General features: G+C 43.4%; 1 protein-coding gene across 2 annotated transcripts in view; it reads right to left on the bottom strand.

The window, feature by feature from the left end:
• Window positions 1-22,817, bottom strand: part of WDR37 (WD repeat domain 37) — a 62,871-nt gene that overhangs the window by 17,083 nt on the left and 22,971 nt on the right. For both annotated transcript variants that reach the window (XM_014528511.1, XM_005880451.2), the window contains exons 6-11: window positions 21,282-21,417; window positions 19,906-19,977; window positions 18,321-18,365; window positions 16,450-16,526; window positions 8,741-8,975; window positions 7,228-7,369 (exon numbers count right to left, since the gene is read on the bottom strand). In XM_014528511.1, the coding sequence (XP_014383997.1) occupies window positions 7,228-7,369; window positions 8,741-8,975; window positions 16,450-16,526; window positions 18,321-18,365; window positions 19,906-19,977; window positions 21,282-21,417 (707 nt within the window). The remainder of the gene's footprint in view (window positions 1-7,227; window positions 7,370-8,740; window positions 8,976-16,449; window positions 16,527-18,320; window positions 18,366-19,905; window positions 19,978-21,281; window positions 21,418-22,817) is intronic.

Raw genomic sequence — 22,817 nt, 5'->3', positions numbered from 1 at the left:
CCCAACCCCCTGATGGGCCCTGCTCTGTGCGTGACAGGGGGCAGCGCCCCAACCCCCTGATTGGCCCTGCTCTGTGCGTGACAGGGGGTGGCGCCGCAACCTCCCCATCGACCCTGCCTTGAGTGTGACAGGGGGCGGTGCCCCAAACCCCCAATCGGCCCCACCCTGAGCGTGACTGAGGGTGGCATCGCAACCTCCCGATCCGCCCTGCTCTGTGCATGATGACAGGGGGTGCCCCAACTCCCCAATCAGCCCTGCTCTGAGCCCGACCAGGGGCTGCACCTAGGGATTGGGCCTGCCCTCTGCCACCCAGGAGCAGGCCTAAGCCAGAAGGTCGTTATCTCCTGAGGGGTCCCAGACTGCAAGAGGGCACAGGCCGGGCTGAGGGACTCCCTCCCCCCGCCCCCCCCAGTGCACAAATTTTTGTGCACCGGGCCTCTAGTCCTATATATAAAAGCCCAGCGACTGAATGGTGGAACAACCAGAACGACTGCGACCTCTCCCCTGATCGGGGGCGGGGCCAGCTGGCAAACAGCCCGCAGCCCTTCACCCCATCCAGTCTCGCCCCCAAGCAGCCCCCAACACCCCTAAATCATAGCCTGGCTCCCTAGTGCAAGTACATTTAGTGAAAGCACAAGAAAATAATTAACAGTCCCTTCTGTCCCCTACCAGAGTCTCCAGGGGGCTCTGCTAATACTGCAGTCAAGGTGTGGAATTCTCCCTCCAGAGAAGGCAGCCCCAGGAGACCTTCCAAGTTAGCCAAAAAGGCAACCTAAGCATTAACAGGATGGCAGCCTTTGCTGAGGAATGTAGAGAGGCTGGGTGGGGATTTTGTGAAATTGTGGTGCCTTGCAGATTAGGTGAGTTTTCAATCTCTCTTTAAAAGGCGAAGAGGACCCACAGGCTGCCAGGAGCAACAGCAAAGGGTAGGCACATTCAAAAACAGAAAAACTTTTAAACAAACAAGATCATATTGGGAAACTTAGGACAGATCCCCTGGAAGAACGCAAAAATCATTAAAGGGCCATCGTCCATCTTGATAAACCTTTGCAAACAACACATAAACAACTTCATCTCATGGCACATGAAATGCAAAACAGTTGTTGTGGGTTTTCTTTTGGCCATCCTTAAAGTATAATTAGATCCAGCTGGGGGAAATCCAGCATTAGACCCCACAGCTGACCCTGCCCAATGGGCCCCCATCGGGATGGGCCCCCATTGGGATGGGCCCATCGGACCCCATCCATGCACGAATTCGTGCACCGGGCCTCTAGTGTTTAATATTTAGCAAAGGATCGGGTAGAGGGAATCAAAAAATCAGCTAGGAATGCAGAGGTCCACCTAGACTAGGAGGATGAACCTGACTTGCTCCCTGCGGTGGCAGACACTGTGCTTGATGCTGGAAATGCCAACAGCACAGCTCACCCCAACCCTGGGGGGGAGAGAGTGCAAAGGGGGGCTGGTAGTGCAGTGGCCCGGCTGGTGGGCATCCTCTAGGACAGAAATCTATTGGTCTGAGGGGAAGCAAGAGATCCCGGGAGGGCTGGCTGGAGAAGCTACACTCAGACCATCAGAGATGAGCGATGAAGCTAAATACACACTCAAGATCAGCCACTCCTATGCTCTTCTGTGAGAATGAGGGTCTCATGTTTGGTTGTAAGAGAAGCATGCCTTTGCGTGGGGACACAGGTCTACTTGCAAAGGTAATGAATTCTAAAGGTTTTATTGGTCATATGGGTGCAAACCTACAGAACCCATGCCAGAGATTTAAAAAAAAGCAACAGTTATGGAATAAGAGTCCTCAGCAGAAGACTGTAAAATGTCTCACTTCCTGCCCTGGCACCAAAAGGTTGTAAGTACGATTCCCAGTCAGGGCATGTCCAGGTTTCGGGTTCCATCCCTGGTAGAGGGCATGCAGTAGGCAGCTGATCAATGTTTTGCTCTCGCTCTTTCTACCTCTCCCTTCCTTTTCTCTCTAAAAATCAATAAAAATATTTTTTTAAAAAAATAAAATGTCTCACTTCCTGCTTTTCCAAACTGCAATTATTTCTAGAGGCTTCCTGCTAACAACACAGGAAAGTACTGTAGTGTAGGATAAAGAGCCTGCAGCCTTTACGTGCTGACCACGCACTGTGGGGTCTCACGAGGCAGGGGCCTCTCTGGGCAGAGATGGCAGAGGCCCCGGCATGTCTTCCTGGTGCAGCTGTGACTGGGTGAGCAGAGGGGACACAGCAAACCAGCCCCTGCAGATTCTCAAAAACTTAACAAAAGATAAAACATCCCCCTGACACTTTCTACAGTAAACTAGTGCCAAAGAGAGAAATTTTTTAAACTTATTTATCTACATATCAACAAAGTATGCTAGTTCACCCTAACACGAGTAAAAGAGAAAATGTAAATAATCTGAATGACAGTGCTACTTGTACATATATCTTATTTTTATTCAAAAGCTTATATGCCCTCAGAGTTACGGTTACTGCAGCATCAACTTATGTCTTGGGAGATCTGGATAGAAGAGGCCCCCGGGACAGACACAACTTATCTATAAGCAACTCCTGATCCCATCAGAGAAACAAATCTAAGAAACTGTGTCAAAGGTCCACACTAGGAATAAGAATTCCTTTGTAACTACTTATATTCCTCATAGTCTTATCACTCCAAAAACAGCCATTATTTCCTATATCCACCAGCTTCAAAAACGTGTCACAAATTAAAGAGATATATTAAACCTGACATCAATATCTCCTATACTCCATAATCAGAGGGAGACAGATGAGAACAGACTTAGTTAAACCTCCTAAAGCTAAAACTGGCTCTTTCATCAACTACCTGTAATATACTAGTACATACAGTCCTGGCTCTTTTAGCACAAAAGTTACATAAAATCTTTCAGACAAATAAAGCAAGTGAAAATATAATGTTATTAAAAAGTGTCAGAAAGGCCCTAGCCCAGGGGTGGGCAAACTTTTTGACTCGAGGGCCACAATGGGTTCTTAAACTGGACCGGAGGGCCGGAACAAAAGCATGGATGGAGTGTTTGTGTGAACTAATATAAATTCAAAGTAAACATCATTACATAAAAGGGTACGGTCTTTTTTTTTTTTTAGTTTTATTCATTTCAAACGGGCCGGGTCCGGCCCGCGGGCCGTAGTTTGCCCACGGCTGCTAGCCGGTTTGGCTCAGTGTATAGAACGATGGTCTGCAGACTCAAGAGCCCCAGGTTCGATTCCGGTCAGGGGCATATGCCCAGGTTGCAGGCTCGATCCCCAGTGGGGGGCGCGCAGGAGGCAGCCAATCGGTGATTCTCTCTTATCATTGATGTGTCTATCTCTCTCTTCCTCTCCCTTCCTCTCTGAAGTCAATAAAAATATTTTTTTAAAGTGTTAGAAAGACTCTCTGGAATCACAGGAGTCAAGGCCCACCTAGGACCCAGGCAATCTTCAAGAAATTACCTCATCTCCCTGTGCCTCAGTTTACCTCCACAGAACAGAGATAGACTCACTGTGAAGATTAAACAAATAGGACCAAATTTTCACTGTGCCTGGTGACAACAAGGACTCAATAAAAGCAACTGCCACCATTCTCTCTTCATTTCTGCCCCCCTTCCCAGACATGACCCCAGTCCTCCCTGGTTCTCCACCCACAGGTCTTTGTGTGCATCCATGCTGCACAGGACAGTTAGTCAGTGTAGCAAAGGTCACTTACATTCTGTCTCCTAGAGACACAGCACAAGTACTGACTGCCCTTTCTCTACACCAAAACTCCCTTCTTCACACAGTCCTCAAATCCCTGACCACATGTAACTCGGTGCAGTAGCGGTGAGCAGAGTCAGTTTAGTGGGAAAACTGCTGGCACTTTCCACTGTTGGGTAGGGAAGTGCAGGGTGAGGCTAGGACAGACTCCTACTGTGCCAAAGGCAGCATGTACTCAAAGACAAGAGGGTGCTGTCGAAAGAGACAGAGAAGCCACAAGAGGGTGCACTGAACCTGGAACAACTTGAGCATCAAAATTATAACAACAAAGACTTTATAACCATCAAAAAGAAAAAAGTCCTTGAGTCTATACTAATCCTCAACTACACTAATGAAGAGTGCCAGCTAATGAGTGTAGAAGAATGACAGAATTAGCACGATCACCCTTTGCAACACTCAGTGTAATAACTGATTCAGGCAAGGATCACTGATGATGTCAGACCTTCCACAAGACGGGCTTGGTTTCATCACACAAAAATTCAATGTCATAAATATCAATGAAATGGTGGAGAATTGTCTTAAATTAAAAAAGACCAAAGAACTTTTCAACAAGTCTGTAATATGTATGTCTTAATATTAGTTTTATAATTTAAACTACTAAAAAAATCAGTAGTTAAATTTAAAAATATAAAAAAAGAGAGAGAGAGATAAGGGGGGTGGGGAGAGAGAGAAAGAGAGAGAGAGGCCAAAGAACACAGTACCTAAATGTAATTAATGAACCCTGATTAAATCCTTTAAAAAGTTTCAAAGATATTTGGGGACCACAAGAATAAATCTGAATATGGGCTGGACATCAGGTGATACTAGAGAATTTTTTTTACTTTTCTTAAGTGGATAACGCATGGTTATTTAGCAGAATGTCCTTATACTGAAAAGATGCATCTGAGGCATCAGGGCAAAGTGTGATAACATGGACATTTCCTTTCCAAAGGCTCAGCCAGAGAAAGTACGTATTTTCATATAATAGCATGTGTACATGTACAGAGACAGAAGTGGATGTATGTGCTATATATTCATATACGTATACACAATCTAAAGAGACAGAAGTGCACATGTGCTATGTATTCATAGGATACATTTGTACAGGTATCTATAGAGAGAAGTGCATATGTGTGTGTGTGCTATATATTCATTCGATATGTGTTCATGAATCTAGAGACAGAAGTGTGGGTGTGTGCTGTATATCCTATAATACATATGTGTATACATATCTATAACGAGGCAGACAGCCCTGGCTGAAATGGCTCTGTGGATAGAGCAACAGCCTGTGGACTGAAGGGTCCCATATTCAATTCCAGTCAAGGGCACATGCCCGGGTTGTGGGCTTGATCCCCAGTAGGAGGCGTGCAGTCATCATTTATGTTTCTATCTCTCTCTCCCTCTCCCTCCCTCCCTGAAATCAATAAAAACATATTTTTTTAAAAAACAGACAGGCAAATGTGGTGAAATAAAAACAATTGTGCTTCTAAAAGGATTAGTGGGTTTGCTTCATTTTTTTCAACTTTTACTTAAGCTTGAAACTTTTCACAATAAAAACTTGGGAGAGCCCTAGCCAGTTTAGCTCAGTGTATAGAGCGTCAGCCTGCGGACTCAAGGGTCCCGGGTTCGATTCCAGTCAAGGGCACATGCCCGGGTTGCGGGTTCCGTCCCCAGTAAGGGGCGTGCAGGAGGCAGCCAATCAATGATTCCCTCTCATCATTGATGTTTCTATCTGTCCCTTCTTCTCCCTTCCTCTCTGAAATTAATAAAAATATATTTTTTTAAAAAAAAACTTGGGAGAAGCCCTAACCGGTTTGGCTCAGTGGATAGAGCATCGGCCTGCGGACTGAAGGGTCCCAAGTTCGATTCTGGTCAAGGGCATGTACCTTGGTTGCGGGCACATCCCCAGTAGGGAGTGTGCAGGAGGCAGCTGAATCGATGTTTCTCTCTTATCAATGTTTCTGTCTATCCTTCCTCGCTGTAAAAAATCAATAAAATATATTTAAAAAAAAAAACTTGGGAGAAGAGATGTGCAAGCTGCAGGGTAAGGATGTATGGGGGGTCCCATTTGCCTTGCATATGGTCTATAAGGAAACCACAGACAGTTCCTTCTGCTCTCTGGGCCCACAGTGACCCCACCCTAAAAGCAGATGAAGAAGAGCTGCTGGTCCACCCTTAGCCCCACTCTTTTCAGTTCAGTGTTCTCATCTGGGCTGTGCTGGGCCAGTTAGAAGTTGTCCCCTCCATGACCTCCAGAGCAACCAGGACTGGACCATCGGGACACAGGGAAAGCACGTGGGCCCTGCTCAGTCCCCAGCACTGTATGAACCCCTGAGAATCCGGCATTTTCTATTTCGGGGCTATGGCTACCCTGGCTGGTGAAGAAATGCCTCCCTTGTCAGAATGAAATAATTTCTCATATGGAAGCTCTCAGAACAGAGCCGGTGGTACACTAAGATTTCAGTATGTGCTCGCTGCTGCTTACTCCTAACATTTTTGCACACCTTAGGTGCAAGATGCCAAATTGTTTTCCAATCTCAAACTCCTTAAAAAATTCTGTCCTAGCATTCCCTTTTGTATACTTTATGACTTTTGAACATTAAATCTAAAACTTGGTATCTAACATTCAACACATAAAACAGACTCGTTTGCTACATCACATGATAAAATTAATAAAATCCATATTTTGGAGAAACCAAATGAGCAAAAATTCATACATGAAAAAGTGTTTACTGAGCACTAATGTGTGTAGGGCCTTTTCTGGATGTGCAAGGGCTCAAGCAGAACAACACTGCCATCTAGGAGAGAGATAGGGATGGTTTGGTGGGGACAGTGGTGGCCTGAGGAGCAGGTGAAGGACACATCAGGAGGTATAACTGGACAGGAGTCCTACTCCTGGTCTGGATAGGGCATAGCTGGGGAAGTGGAGAGGTTTGTGGGATGAGTAACTAGAAAGATAGTCACTTCCTGTATTGGGAAAAGTCAGACTAGGAGAAGAAAAAGTTTGTGGAAAGAACAAAGTTCTAAGATATGGGTACGCCTGAGCTGCCCAATAGACAACCAGACCGAGAAAGGTGAGAGTCAGTGTGTCTTCTCCTGGAACAAAACAGACCCTGCAAATATATGGAATATCAAAACTAGATGAAAACGACCCAAGGGCAGGGATTTGGGAGCGGCTGTTAACAGTTCCAGTGTGATCACCTCACACCGCCAATGCTGGAGTACTTCCTGCTTCCTCTCTGATCCCCTCTCCCAATGTCCCATTCTGTCTCCATCCAATTTCTTGAGAGAACTTTGGTGACTTCTCTTATTCTCCTAACTTCTTTGAAATCTCCAAAATGGAGTTAAACATTTAGGAAAACAGTAGCCATTTTGAAAGACAGTGGAGTTGGAAATTAATATTGAAAATTAAGACAAGTATGAAGTTTTCATATCCACCCATAAAACCTTTTTCATGAACAATTAAAAAGAGACATATTGAATGACTGTGACTCACTCTGTATGGCCCTGGAAAACATTCACAGAGTGGATGGACGGGTCCCTAAAATCCCACAGACGGAAGGTCGTGTCACGGGAGGAGGTTACCACGAGCCGCTGGGTGGGGTGTGTACAACAGTGCGTGAGTTCTTGGTCATGCCCTACAATACAACCAAAGATGACAAAAGTGCAAGGTCACCCATCTGCAGATACAGTTAGAGTAAAGCTTTCTTAAAAAATACTGGAATCGAAAAACAGTCTTTATGGTCTCTATTGCTAGTATTTATTCACCGTAAAAGTAAACACAAGGAATCATTTAATGACAGCATGTGTGGTCACAGTGGGACCATTGTTCCCTCAGGGGCTGGAAGTCCTTTCACTTGTACATTTAAAAGGATCATGACACTGAGTGAGTGTAACCCAGTTCCTGATCCAAACAGTTAAGAGGTCTGGCAAATCTCTGTTAAAGGCTCAGCGTGCAAACTAATTAATTGTTAGTTCTTCACTTCCCAAATGACCTCTAATAATATTTGTGGAGCCTTCTGTGAAATACAGTCTTTCACAATCAAACAGAAAATGCACCTACTGACAAATTTGAAAAATACTTGTGATGGGCAGAATTCTAAGATGGCCTGGTATACACACCCTGTCTGATACCTTCCCTTGAGTTTGGGCAGAACCTGCAAATGTGATGAGCTACCATTCTGGTCATCTCAGTACATTATAAGGCAAAATAGACTTTGCAGCCACAACTAAGGCCTCCAAACAATGTAGTTTTGAGTTCATCGAATTCAAAAGATGTCCTAGTGGGCCTGACCTGATCAAATGCGCCCTTTAAAGGGTCCAAGGCAGCCCTGGCTGGTGTGGCTCAGTTGGCTGGACCATCGTCCCATAGACCAAAAAGTTGTAGGTTCAATTCCTGATCAGGGTTGCAGATTTGATCCCCGGTCTGGGAGTGTATGGGAGGCAAACAATTGATGTTTCTCACATCTGTGTTTCTCTCTTTCCCTTCCTCTTTCTAAAACCAATAAAAAAAAAAAAAAAAAAACATATCCTCAGGTGAGGATTAAAAATAATAAGAATAAAAGTGTCCAGCAGAGATGCTCTCTTGCTGGTGTTGGTCTGGAAGAAATCAAACGGCCATGGTTAATATACTAATAGTACCTCTCGATGGGGACCATGCTAGATCCTAAAAGCAGTCCCCAGCCCAAAATTCCTGACCAGCGGAACTATAAGGTTATAAATTCATGTTATTTTAAGACACCACCTTTGTGGAAATCTGTTATAAAGCTACGGAAAATGAATACACCAGCATATTTCAAATTTTTAGATACTACACGCTACAATAAAATCCCCTAAAGATACAATTAGCTACCAACAGTTCTACTAGAAAGGATTTCTGAAAAATCACAACCTGAGGATCCAGAGAACTAAAACTAATTCTGGACAGAGAGGAATTTGCAAGGTAAGATATAAATAAACACATGCACATAAATCACAAACACACTGCTGGCAGGCCAGGGCTGAAGTACCTGTCAGAGAGTGAACGAGCTCCGCCGTCTCCACGTCATACAGGTTTGCTGTTCGGTCCCAGGAGGCCGTCACCACCTGCTTCCCCCCAACCAGCCAGTCAGCAGCTATGACTACTCCCTGGTGACTCTTAAGGGAAGTCAATGGCACCCGGATGGTAGGACAGTCGCTAGACACGTCTCCGTCCACATCAGGCTCATCCTTATCAGAGCACTCAACTTCGTCCTCGCCACATATCTGCAGATAAAGGTGAGAGCAGAGAACTCCTGAGAACTGTGGGTCTTTCCTGGCACGGCTACACAATCAGACTGTGTCACTTGTCTTTCTAGGACTTGATCATCATTATCACAATACTGGCACAGTACATAGTACATAATTGGTGCTCAATAAATGTTTATCACCTTTATGATTATGTGCTTGGCTAAAACCAGGGCCAAATATAAGGAAAGAAAAAAGTCAGGGGTACTATAACATCATGTCCATTTCCACTAATCAACAAAATGGCAAATAAAATGATTCTCAACATTTTAAGTTTTTGTCATGTATTAGATATGTAATAAAACTAAACAAATACAACTGAAAGTCAATAATTCATAATAAAAAAGAAATATTACAATTCTCAAGTGTCTGCCTAAGATATACTTAGAATTCTATTGCTATAACAATAGATATGAAAGTTCACTTTATTGTCATACAAACCAACCAAGTCTTTTGTCAAAAGCTAAAGATAAAATAAAAACATAATAATCACCGTAGGCTTCAGCTCTTTAAGAAAATATGTTTATCTATTCATTTAACAAATATTTATCAGGTGCTTACACAGTGCTATACAAAAGACTGGGCACAGAGCAGAGAAGGAGACAAACTCTGCTAACATGTATAAGGAACAATGAACAGCAAGGTGCACACCCCCTACTGCAATGAAGCCAGAGAATGGCAAAGTCCCCGCCTCAGGGAGCTAACATGCTAGCAAAGACAAGCCACACATGTGAGGGTGCATGCACACATGCACACACACACTAGTATGGACATATGTGTTGTGTATATACACACACTAGTGTGGGAATACACAGCATGTGTACACACAGGGATAAGTGTGACATGTACACACACATAGTATAGTGATATTTGTAATACACACACAGTCCTAGTAAAGGGATATGTGTCACATGCACATACACAGATTCAGGCAATAATAAGTGCTAAGAAGGAAAATAAAGCAAGATGAGGAGATGGACAGTCATAAGGGCTACTCTTTTATTCAAAATGATCAGAGAAAGAATCTCTGCTAAAGTAATATTTGACTTGGGATGTGACGAAACAAGATCGTATTTAGGGGAACAGTGTTCCCCGCCAAGGGAGCAGAAGATGCAAAAGACAAGAAGGGAGCAGATGAGCTGCAGGCTAAGAGATTACAGAGATGTTACCAGTGTAAATCAGGTAAAACTTGGAGAAACAGAAAGGACTTTGGATTTTATTGTGTGTGTGCTGGAAAATCACTAGATGGTTTTGAATAAGGAAGAGAGATAGTCTGACTCATGCTTTAAAGAACCAATGTTCTGTGTGAACATTCCAGATGGTTGAACTGTGTCTCCCAAAATTCATGTTGAATCCTCAACCCCCAGTACTTCAGAATGAGACAGTACGTGAAAATGGGGTCTTTACTTTAAAAAAAAAGTTTTTATTGATTTTTAAAGCGAGAGGAAGTGAGAGGGATAGAGAGATAGAAACACCGATGACAGAGAATCACCGATGGCTACGTCCTGCACAACCCCTACTGGGGATCAAACCTGCAACCCAGGTATGTGCCTTAACCAGGAATTAAACCCTGGACATCCTGGTTCCTGGGTCGCCGCTCAACTGCTGAGCCACCCCAGCTGGGGTCTTTAGAGAGGTAATTAGGGCCTGGCCGAGTGGCTCAGTTGGTTACACATCATCCTACGCACCCAAAGGTTGCCGGTTCGATTCCTGGTCAGGGCATATATCTGGGTTGCGGGTTCTATCCTGGTCAGGACATGTACGGAAGGAAGGCAACCAATCAATGTTTCTCTCTCGCATCGATGTTTCTTTCTCTCTCTCTCTCTCTCTCTTTCTCTCCCCCCCCCCCCTTCCTCTCTCTAAGTAGTGAGGATTTAAAAAAAAAAAAAAGGTAATTAGGGTTAAAATGGGGTCATCTGGGTAGGCCCTAATCTAGCATGACTGGTGTCCCTAAAAGAGGAGAGGAGGACAGACACACAGAGATGGCCACATGAGGACATTGGAAGATGGCTGCCTACACACCCAAAGTCCTAGGCCTCAGGATGCCAGTAAGAAAAATTATGGATGATTTACCAGTGTTTAGTCTAAACAATAAGATGAAAGATAATGGCTGAAACAGGGAACAAAACAGAAGGAGCGGTTGTGGGAACATGCAGAGCTCAATTTCATACACATTAGTTTTGCAATGTCTGTAAGACACCAAGTAGAAATTGAGTAAGTAGTTAGATGTCATAGAAGTCTAGAGTTAAAGAGTCGAGGACAGTATGCAAACCTGGGGGTCAGCAGCAAGGCATGCTCCTTAAAATCACAGGTCTAAGATCAACTAGAGCAGTGATGGCGAACCTATGACATGCGAACTCATTTTTTTTGGTTGATTTTTCTTTGTTAAATGGCATTTAAATATATAAAATAAATATCAAAAATATAAGTCTTTGTTTTACTATGGTTGCAAATATCAAAAAATTTCTATATGTGACACGGCACCAGAGTTAAGTTAGGGTTTTTCAAAATGCTGACACGCCGAGCTCAAAAGGTTTGCCATCACTAAACTAGAGAGTAGTGTGGGAGGAAAACAGGAGAGAGGGTAGCAATAACCTACAAGCAAGTGAGAGGGCAAGGAGGGGATCCACACACAGGTGAGAGGGCTGGGAGGTGACCCACAGGCAGGTGAGAGGGAAAAGTGTCAGAGACCCAGGAGTCATTGGTAAGAGCAGGTGACCCAGCCAATGAGACTCAAGAGGAAGAAAAAAAATGAAACACACAAGAAGTGAGATGGAGAGAGGGTCACACTGAGATAGTGATTTAGGAGGAGCCCAAGGAGTGACTGCAAGTGTCTGCTGGGTGGGCAACATGGATGGGATGCTGAAGAGAGAAGCCCAGCAGGGACACAGCGTATCCTAGAGAAGAGTGAGGGAGAGGAAAAGGAGTGCAAGGACAAGTCTGAGGTCTGCATAGGAAAACCAATACCCCATGGCTCCTGGTGGGATAAAAGGCTCAGATGGGTTACGAGACGGCTACTACGCCCTGTCTGTGTGCTGCTGGGAACGACACAAGAAAATAAGGAGGCAGGTGAAAATCTGCAGAAGGGAAAGTGAGGAAGTCACCCAGGAATGTGGCAGAAACGTGGCCTGGAGGAGTGTCACAGCCCAGAGTTGCCTGGTGGTGGGGCTGGTCACAGGGTGCTCATTGATCAATGCGGGAGGGACAGAGGAAATGCCAGATTTAACACGGGTGGATTTGTCCAGGAGAGAACGCACAATCTAGCGGCAAAGTTAAACATAAATGATTACACAAAATTATCTATTCCATATGAATGTTAAATGCTACAAAGGATGCTCCGAGAGTAAGGCAGGCAGTCTGCAACACTGAGAGGTACCTGCAGGATGAGGAGTGGGGTGAGGGGAGAGTTCTAGGAAAAGAACCAGGAGGGAGAGAGAAGGTGGGGAGTCAGGGCAGTAAGCCCATCCAGGGGTTGGAGCAGGAAGGGGACGCAAACAGAAACTAAGGGTCTACAAGGGCTCACTGAGGTGACTCACTGAGATTCGATGCTACAAAGACCATGCCTGATTTCATAGAGAATAGGCTGGACATGAGCAGTCAGATCTGAGACAGGGAGACTAGTTAGAAGACTAGTTAGTGATCTGGACTAGGGACGGTGACAGCAAATAAGAAAGGTGTGTTCCTGTGGAGTGTAGCCTGCTCAAGGTAAACCATTCCCTGCCTGGTAAACAGCATCTAGAAGGGAAAAACAACAGTCACTATACGTCCTGATGGAGACACTGTGGCCCAAACTCTCCTTCAGGGGACACTGGTTCCTGGGCAATGGGGCTTTCAGCCCTCACAGCCACTCCTAAGGAGCTTTGCTATCTCCTGGGCTGACAGGTGGGGGTGTGTGGAAGGGGGGTGGTGTCTGGATGGCTCTGTGGGAAATGCAGAACAGGGGTGCCAGGTAGAGGAAACTCAACAGAGACCTCAGGGTGGATGTCACAAAAGGAGTGTCACAGGGAGACAGAAGTAGATCCAAGAATTATTTAGGAACCAGAACCAGAAAGACATCAAGTATTAGGCAGAAATGGAGGTGGGGAGGTGAGAGCAGGGAAGAGTCAAAGACAAGTGACAGTTCTGTCACCTAGGCCTTCATCAGTTAGCCTAACAGGCTCTTCACTAATTATTCTAATGGAAGGAGTGACAAGTGGGCACACAAAGGAGTAACTTCTGCCAGGGGAGTGGGGAGGTCTATGGCAGGCCCTGTGCGCAATGTGGCCTTGGAACAGTGCAGTGGAGACCCTGATGTGGGAAGGGTGCAGGAGTGCAGAAGAACGGCCTAGAGCTCCCATGTAAAAAGCCCTAGTTATCAGGATCCACGTTTGAGAGCTCAAACAGAGTCACAACATTTACAGAAGTCATTTTAGCAAACTACACAAGGAATTAAAATATATTTAAAACACAAATGTAATAAGTCATATTAAAAAATAATTGTAAAACCTTTAACCCTAAACTGGCAAAGGGCAAGAGGTGAAAGGGTGAGAACTGTTTGCTTTTTGCCACTGTCTTGGAGACAATCTATTTAACTTTAGTCATTTTTACTGCCAACGACGTATGAACAGAAATGTCCAAGAACTGCCAATTTCATACTAAGAACCTACTGAGAACCAGCTGTCCACCGAACTACAAGTCCCTAAATCACATGTTATCATGTAGGAAGGACCAATGGGAGCCCATATGTAACTCATATCAATTTTCACTTTCAAATGGAGAAAATTCACCTCACTAAGTTAAATTAATTACTTAACATTATACAACTAGCATGATACAGTGATCAAACAGGCAATCTAAAACTGTTTACATGAGCCCTAAGCTGGTTTGGCTCAGTGGATACAGCATTGATCTGCGATTTGAAGGGTCCTGGGTTCAATTCTAGTCAAGGGCACAGGCTCAATCCCCATTAGGGGGCATACAGGAGGCAACCAATCAATGATTCTTTCTCATCATTGATGTTTCTCTCTCTCCCTTCCTCTCAGAAATCAAAATTATATTTTTAAAAAAGAAAAAGAAAAATGGAAAGGAATAACTTAAAAAAGAAAAACATTTTAAAACTGTTCACAGGATATCATCCAAGTATTTCTCTATCAACATGGTGGATGCCAAATTAAAAGGAGAAAATGTCTGTCCAAAAACTGTACTGATTCAAAATGATCAAGATCTTAAACAGACTACAGTTTATTTCAGAATCTAGAACTGCTAAAAAATCCAGCAGAAGCTTAAGAACTTAAAGAGACTTGTATGCACTGGGTGGCAACTGCAGAGGGGAGTAATCAAGTCCTCACTAGGGAAGGCCACACAGAACCCTGGCAGCCACTGGAGCGGTTCCAGTCATGCACTATGATGAAGGCTCCTCTTTAATTCAGCCTAGGCTTTCCCCAGGTGCCCCAACTCCTGAGGCAGCAACTCCAAGCATGAAAAGTCCCTGTGTCTAATACAAGCAAAATCATAAAGGAGAAAAGTCACTTTAATATTCTACGTAAACTATTAAGTTTTTTAAATGTAATTACTCCTCAACACAAGGGTTTGAAAAACAATAAATAAAAAATAAAATAGAAAGTAATTACTATATATAATTTTCCCCTTTAACAAGACTGGTGCTTTCTTACTTATTTTGGGGGGAGGGGGAACAACTTCACACAATGTTAACTCACTTTCTCAACTTTCTGAGCATTCATCCCACCCTTTTCTCTGCCCTGTCCTCCATCATAACCCAATACTTGTCTCTTGAATGAATGAATCTGTTAAGTATGACATATAATCAATAGTTTGGTAATTCCACATGGGAAAAACCTGTGTTAAAATAAAATACAAGGGGGGTAAGGGAGGCCAGGGGAAGGTCAAGGGGAAAAAAAAAAAAGGAGACATATGTACTACTCTTTGTGATACTTTAAGCAATAAAACAAAATTTAAAAAATAAATAAGTAAATAAAATACAAAATATGCTCAATCAAAAATGAGCTGTTAATAAAAGCTCTTAACTAAAGAAAAGTCATCACTGTAGTTATTAATTATTTAACTCACCTCTAAATAGAACAATGTTTAAAATGTTTTAGAAAGAAAAAATAAAGGAGTATTCAGAGGCAGAAACATCAAAACTAGAAGGTTACCATCATCCACCAACAATTATGACCAAAAGTAAACTGAAACTTCATGTTTACATTAACTGCATGACATCACTGAATTCCCTCTGCCTGGTACCACTTCCACCTGTGTCAGCAGGGCAGGGAAAGGGTTCACCAAATGTAAGGACAAGACAGCAAAAAACTAGATCATTTCACTCAAAAGAACAATTAAGATCTCTGCATGATTATAAATAGTATCCAATATTACAAGAGTAACTAAAGGATTTATGGTTTAAATCTATTGATTCACTCTTCTTCTCAATATGCAAACTCTTTTATTACCTACATTAAAACTTTATCCACATAAAAATGATGTTATACATGCCACTGATTTTAGAAAGTTGTCTAAAATCAAATATGTGCCCAGCCAGCATGGCTCAGTGGTTGAGCATCGACCTGTGAACCAGAGGTCAAAGTTCGATTCCTGGTCAGAGCACATGCTTGGGTTGCAGGTTCAATCCCCAATGGAGGGGCGATCAAGCAGGCAGGCAGAGGGGTTAGGGGCGATGAGGTAGGCAGGCGAGTAGTTAGGGGCATCAGGCAGGCAGGCAGAGGGGTTAGGGGCGATCAGGCAGGCAGGCAGAGTGGTTAGAAGCAATCAGGCAGGCAGGCGAGTAGTTAGGGGCGATGAGGCAGGCAGGCAGAGTGGTTAGGGGCAATCAGGGAGACAGGGAGGCGAGTGGTTAAGAGCCAGCAGTGCCGGATTGTGAGAGGGATGTCCGACTGCCAGTAAGTCGGACATCCCCTGAGGGGTCCCTGATTGCGAGAGGGTGCAGGCTGGGCTGAGGGACCACTCCCCACCCCATGCACAAATTTCATGCACCAGACCTCTAGTATATAAATAAAGGTACTTCTTAGACAGAGCCTTGGTCTGCACAGGTTGCCAGAACGAAGCACCAAGACTGGGTGGCCAAGATCAAAGGATGGCCAATATGTGTTCTGGAAAGAACTTTCTTCCTGGCGTGCAGATGGCCACCTTCTCATTATGTCCTCACATGGCCTCTCCCAGGTGTATACAAGGAGAGATCTTTGGTGTCTCTTCTTGTAAGGGCACTAATCCTTTAGGATCAGGACCTTGCTCTATGACACCATGTAACCTTCATTTCTTCCTCAGAGGCCCTATCTCCAAATGCAGCCATAGTGGGGTTACAACTCCAACCTCTGAATGTTGGGGAGACACAAATATTCAGTCCATAAGATATTACAAAGTTATCCTAATATTTGCAGACATCCAGAACCCCACCAACATACCCCAGGTCACGTTTTCAAGTAAATGTGCTGCTTACACTAGTGTCGGCCACAGGCTGGGGTGTTGGCAGCTGAACCGCGTATCTCCAAATGTGAGCAGTCTGGTCTCCAGAAGCTGAGGAGAGAAATGGGGAAATCATCCAAGTGCACACCAGATGTAAGAAGTGCTTCTGTAAGGCTCAGAGCATCCTCAGAAGTGTGTAACTTAGTGATCGTTACTGAGATGAATGTACTTCACTCAAGTAGCTATTTCTGAGACCGCATAATGCTATTGAGAATAGAGCAAATGCACAAAATTAAGGTAATTACTTATAAAAATGTTCCCCTTTTAATTTTAGGGTGGAAAGCTATGAGAGTTCAGAGTAAATTTACAAATAGATTTTATTCTCCAACTACTGTCCTAACCTAAATAAACTGAAACCGAATTATACTCTAACTGGTGCCTATAATAGGTTCTGAGGTATTTCAGAAAAGTGAGTAACACACAAATGCACATTCCCATCCACTCAACACTCATGGACCTCACGATCTGCCAGGCACTACATAAGTACTAACATCTCACTTTCATCAGCCAACTCTGCAAAGTGATGCTTGGACTTGGGACTGGAAAGAGAGGGCAGCTGAAGGCCCAGAAAGGCAGCAGATGTGCCAAACAGTCGTCTCCACTGACCCTCACAAGAGCACCTGCTGAATCCCATCTTGTCTTCTGGCTGCAGCGCTTACCCAAAGAATTGGCCACACGCAGAGGGTGGTACCTTTCTCAGGTGTCAAATGCATTTACTGCCTGACTTGCCAATCTCTCTTCGAAAGAGCACCAGCCCACTACTTTATCTGTTTCAGTTTCCATCAGTTCCCTTCTGAGTTGTCTCTTGATTTCACCCACTCCTTTCCAACCTCTTGTTGTTGCTGGTCTCCCTCCATCTTTCCTCTTCCCAATTACATAACAAACAGTTGATTTAATAAAGTTTAAAGTCCTCATCTACCTTATTCCCCAAATGTTTTTTCAGGTATCAACTAGCTACCGTGGTCAGGCCTATGACTCCCAAACTGACCTTCCCACTGTATTCTACTCACATGTAACAGCACCCAATTAGAACTACTTTTGTCCTTTATCCCAGGGATCAGCAAAATCATGCCCATGGGCCAAATCCAGGCAGCCACCCCTTTTGCAAATAACATTTACTGCACTCAGCCACGTCCACTACTTTCCCACTAACACAGAGCTGGGTAGTTATGACACTGACCCTGTGGCCCTCAAAGATGAAAACATTTACTTCTGGTCCTTTATAGACAAAGCCCTCTGACCTCTGGTCCATCCAAACACTTATACTTCAAGATTACTGTCAGTGTCCCCAAAACACCATAGGGGTTGGACATTTTATAGGAAAACTTCTCAGTATAATAATGAAGGCATTTTTAAAATCACTATGTAAAATACGATAAACCCAAGCTACCACAGCTTAGGAGAACTACCTAGAAAAGAATAAGAATGCAGACTGCTATGACTTGGAACTACTATTTTTCTCATTTTTGTATTTGAAGTGCTGAATTAGGAACTCGGCAGGAATAATGGGCCTTAGAGAACTGAGTTACAGTCTGCTGAGAATCATCATGGCACAAGCAGGGAAAGTGGGCAACTATGATGTCCTTCATAAAGACACCAAGAACATGGATCCATGTTAATCTCACAATAAAGTCAAGCTCATGTAATTCGCAATCCACTACTGATTAAAAGAAGTACTACTTAATGTATTTTTCTTATTTCTCACATAATTCATAAAAGTCTACTAACACACATCTAACTTTTGTACAAGACATGGATAATCCTGATGCTACTGATAAGAGAATGATTATAGCTGTTTTAAGATTATCAACAACTTTGTTCAATAAAGAAATTAAATCAACATACCAGTGAGAGCCAACTGCTCTGATGGGTGGAATTTTATAGAATTTACTGCAAAACAAAAATATTACATAAACAGGTTTAAAATAAAACATCATCAGTATCTATTATAGCTACAGAATGTATTACAAAGTTAAATTTAAAAAGTAAAAGAACTATGGTAGTTCAAAGTTAGATCCTCCCATTCAGTTAACCTGTGATTAAACGTGTAAGTTACAGAGAACTGAGATACAATAAAAATACCCAATATCAGCTGTCAAATTGCCAAAGTGCAACACACAGAGAAAAAAAATATTAATAATCCATTTATTTTTATCCATAGAAAAGGCATCTAGAGTTAAAGATAATCTGCAGAGTCCAGTGGGGGACACTGTACTGCCCACCCAGCTGGCCCTAGGCCATGCCCTCCTCCCAGCTCTCAGCACCCGATAGTCCGGTCACCCACGGAAGCCAGCCTTCACACCCACACCTGAAAGGAGATGCGGGTCCCCTAAATGGAATATAAGGAAGTTTTGCCAGCCTTCAACAAATTCTCTCCTTCAGTGAGATTCAGTTAGCTACACCATTAAAATTATATTTTTCTAAGGACTGAAAAATGCAGAAGATACTGTTCTACTGTTAACACCAAACAGGTAGCTGCAGGAGGAGCTGGTCAAAGAACTGTGATGCTTAGGCCATCACCACATCCTAACAGATGAACAATATAAATACTCCCAATTTCAGTAAGACTCACTGCTAGAGAGGAGGAGGAGCAGCCAGAATTTGCCTGCACTACTGATGGAGCAGAAGCAAAGGGTGGAAGCACACGCTCTGAGACTGTTTGGGAGTACCTGCTCATGCTGACCACCACGAACTGGCCCACCTGGAGACACTCACCACACAGAATGGCCACACATGCGAGCATCCTGGGCAGGACTGAACAGGAGCTCATTGCATGTCAGCCCCCTCCCGCTCTCACCTTCACCTCCTCACTCCAGCAGAAGACAAACAGACTCACTTCTCGATGGGTTGGTAGGTGGGAACACCTTTAACTCTACAAGCGAAAGGCAGATGCCACCTAGAAATTTATCTACGAGAGTTCAGAGGGGGGTGGTGGCTGGTGAGGGGCAGTGAGCCATGGGGCCACCTGACAGAACATTGAAGATGATGCATTCCAGATGGAAGGACCCACAAAGGAAGTGGGACAAGAGTGGGTGAAATTTGGTCAGAACACTTGGACACACAGGGTATACACAGAAAGGGCAGGGAAGAGCTGCTGTGTTAACTACAGCATCAATGGCAGGCAAGGGTCGGGGCAGACAGCAGCCTGCATTGGGTCCGATTATGGGAAAGTGAATCTAGAGTGACTACGCAGTTTTTGATAAATAACACACATATTTCAGTTTCAAAACTATCTACCTGTGCCTGTCTGTGCAACATTAAATAAAACACAGACAATTCCTCTATGACGTTGTTTAGGGAGCTGAGCTTTCCCTTTGTGAAGCCCACACTTAGAGGAATGGCATCTGTCTGTCTATGAGAATGCCCCACTGTCCTGACACCAACTCAGCAAGCCTCCCATCTGGAGACCTGTTTATGTAATAGCACTCACCTGACCCCACATGGCCGGTGTACTTGATGAGGCACCTCCCCGTCTCGATGCTCCACAGCAATGCTGTGTGATCTGCAAATTGAAACAAATAAGAGGAACTGAGCTACATGGTCTTTTTAATAAAAGAGTAAGACAAATATTCTAAAAATGAGAAGTTACATTACCACTACTATCTCTTGCAACTCTGATTATAACTAGTTTGTAATTCAACTGATCAGTTTTAAAACTGTAAAACTTACAAACACTTCCAAAAAGATGGGAGGAGCTGGTGACTTGTCTGGGGTCATTTACAGGCAAGGGGAAAAACCAGGGTCCTGAGTTCCTGGTTCACTGTTACAGACAGCACCCCACTGGAGATTTAAATACAGAGGTCATTTACATCTCAGGTTCATTTTTTTAGTGAAATATTAAAACTTTTCAGAACGCCATGTGATATTCAAATGTAAATAGCATCTAAATACAGTTCTAAATTATTTGATATTTAATAAATATTCCTTTAGACCTTTCCATTTATGGGCATAAGAAAAAGATAAAAAGTAGACTTAATAAGAAAATCTGAAAAATAAATGCCAATTACCCAAGTAAGATTTCAGAGACATCAGAAAAGGACCTTTTTATTCTTCTTTATTAGTTGTAAATTCCATAAATAATCTGGGATGCTCATGTGCAAACAGAGTTTTAAACAAGAGAAAAATTTTTTTTCATCATTCTAACTAGTTTTACATTTTCTATTTCCACTTGAAAAGGCAGATTCTAGTGAGTAACTTGTCACAGCTGGAAAATTCTTTTCCAACAAGTGGGCACCATTTTAATTTTAGCAATTTTTAATTGAAGGAGCATTAATTAGACAGCTTTCAAAAAATGCCTTTTCTTTGGTGAAAAGATAGGAGTCTCAATAAGGCTCACCCTGTGATTCCCACAGGCAAACTCAGGGCAGCGGTAGCCCCACTTCCCTAAATCCTGGGACAGCCCCCTTCAGAGACCACATAGCACTTCCCTCAGCCACACCTTACAAATGGGAAAAATGGGAAATGTACTTTCAAAAGCAGATATACAGTTAGCATAAACAACAAGAAAGCTAATCAAAAAAATACCTAATATGTTTAAAAGACATTCCACCTTCTGCTGCCTCGAATAGTGATTCCTTAACAGAGTTGACTATATACCCTGGGGAAAAATGGCATCATACCCACAGACTAAGACAGGCCCGACAGGGGCATCAGAACTAAGCACTAAGTCAAGGCTTTGTATGAATGACTGCTCGGCCACATGTCTGCTCCCAGGGTCACTCTGCTACCAACACCCAAAGGTCATTCAATCACACCAGCTGTTGTGCAATCATGCGTGACAAGCAGTGGGGCTAGCTCTGGACTCACCAGCAGATGCGGTCCCCAGCACCACGGGCTGTGTTCTCGCCACACTGACATCCCAGATGCCATCCCTGTGGCCGATGTACTCCTTCACAAGCTGGCACACAGCCCTTGATGTGGTGGCCTTGAAGCTGGAGACAATCTAAAATTGTGACAGGAAAGAATATTGTAGATGATTTACTGAGCAAATGTTTTCCAAGTTAAAAAAGGATGTTTTGAAAATGCATAAATCATTGAACAGAATATTAAAAACACTAAAGGAACACAACATAAATGCAAGCAGTGGAACTCATCCAGCTGGATATCACAAAGCAAGAATGAAGTCCTTACAAAGGCCCCAAAGAGCCCCAAGTCCCCCACTTCCCATAAGCATGTCCTACTATGAAAAGCCTATTAATGTGTTGCAAGTCATTCTTCCAAAATCCAAATCATCAAAAAATTTCCAAATTCTGAAAGATATACCCCAAACCCTTAACACTAATTACTTTTATTATTGGGGACTTTCGTTGTGTTTCTTTTTGTTTTGGGTGACTGATACGAACCACGTTATTTTTGGGAAACACCAAAAGATAGCCCTTCTAAACAGCATTTTTCCAGCATTGTTTGGTGACCACACCACACTAGGAGGAGGCACAGGGCAGTGATAGCAGCCAGGGTGCAAGCAGCTCACAGTCTAATGGGGACAGACCCGAGCACCACACAGGCCACAAGATGGTGCGGCATCACCTAACATGACACAAACAATTCTCCCTTTCCTTTTAGGAAAAGGAGAAAGCATGTGAGGAAGACACTAATTCAACACAAAGAACTCCTCAGAATTTCACTTGTAAAACTGTAAAATCAAGTGAAAAAGAAAAATTGGTGGCATTATACAGCTGTTTGAAACTCTGAGTTAGCAAAACCCTAAAAAGATGTCTCAGTCTATTCTCAGTGAAAACACAACCCACTGTTGCATCAACTCAGGTGTGAGTACCAAGTTATTTCTAACACAGAGGGTAACAGAACAAATGTGTTAGGAGACCCATTCTCACCAGCATCATAAACAGGTTCTGTCTGACTTGACTTAAATATACATGGAATTACAAAAGGACCAGGTCAACCTCAAACCTTCTTCTTTTTGAAAGCTCATATCCTACTCAACCTAGTAAGATTGTCCCTCCACGTGGAAACGCTGCTGTCTAGGTGCCATTCATGTGTTAAATAATGTAACATTTAGAAAGGGGTGAGTTGAAAAACATGCAGAGCCTACCCCCACTATAAGTGGTAGCAAGTTTAATTTTCCAAATGTGCCATTTCTCACACAGACTGTATAAATATGAGAAATGAACAACTGAAGCCACATCCATCACCGGCCCCACGGGAACAGTAAAGACCGAGGGGCACTGACTCACAAAAACATTTCTGGTGGATTTCTGGAAGAGGTAATAGGCAGTCCATAAACATTAACACATCACTCCATGTGCTGCTTCCTAATGCCATTACATGGTGACCAACTCTTAGCTCTGCTCTAAAAGTGTTAACTGCTTAGCCACAATTGCAAGG

This window comes from Myotis brandtii, unplaced genomic scaffold (assembly GCF_000412655.1).
Source record: "Myotis brandtii unplaced genomic scaffold, ASM41265v1 scaffold639, whole genome shotgun sequence".
NCBI classification, from domain to species: Eukaryota; Metazoa; Chordata; class Mammalia; order Chiroptera; family Vespertilionidae; genus Myotis; species Myotis brandtii.
This window is presented reverse-complemented; position numbering and strand designations above follow the sequence as displayed.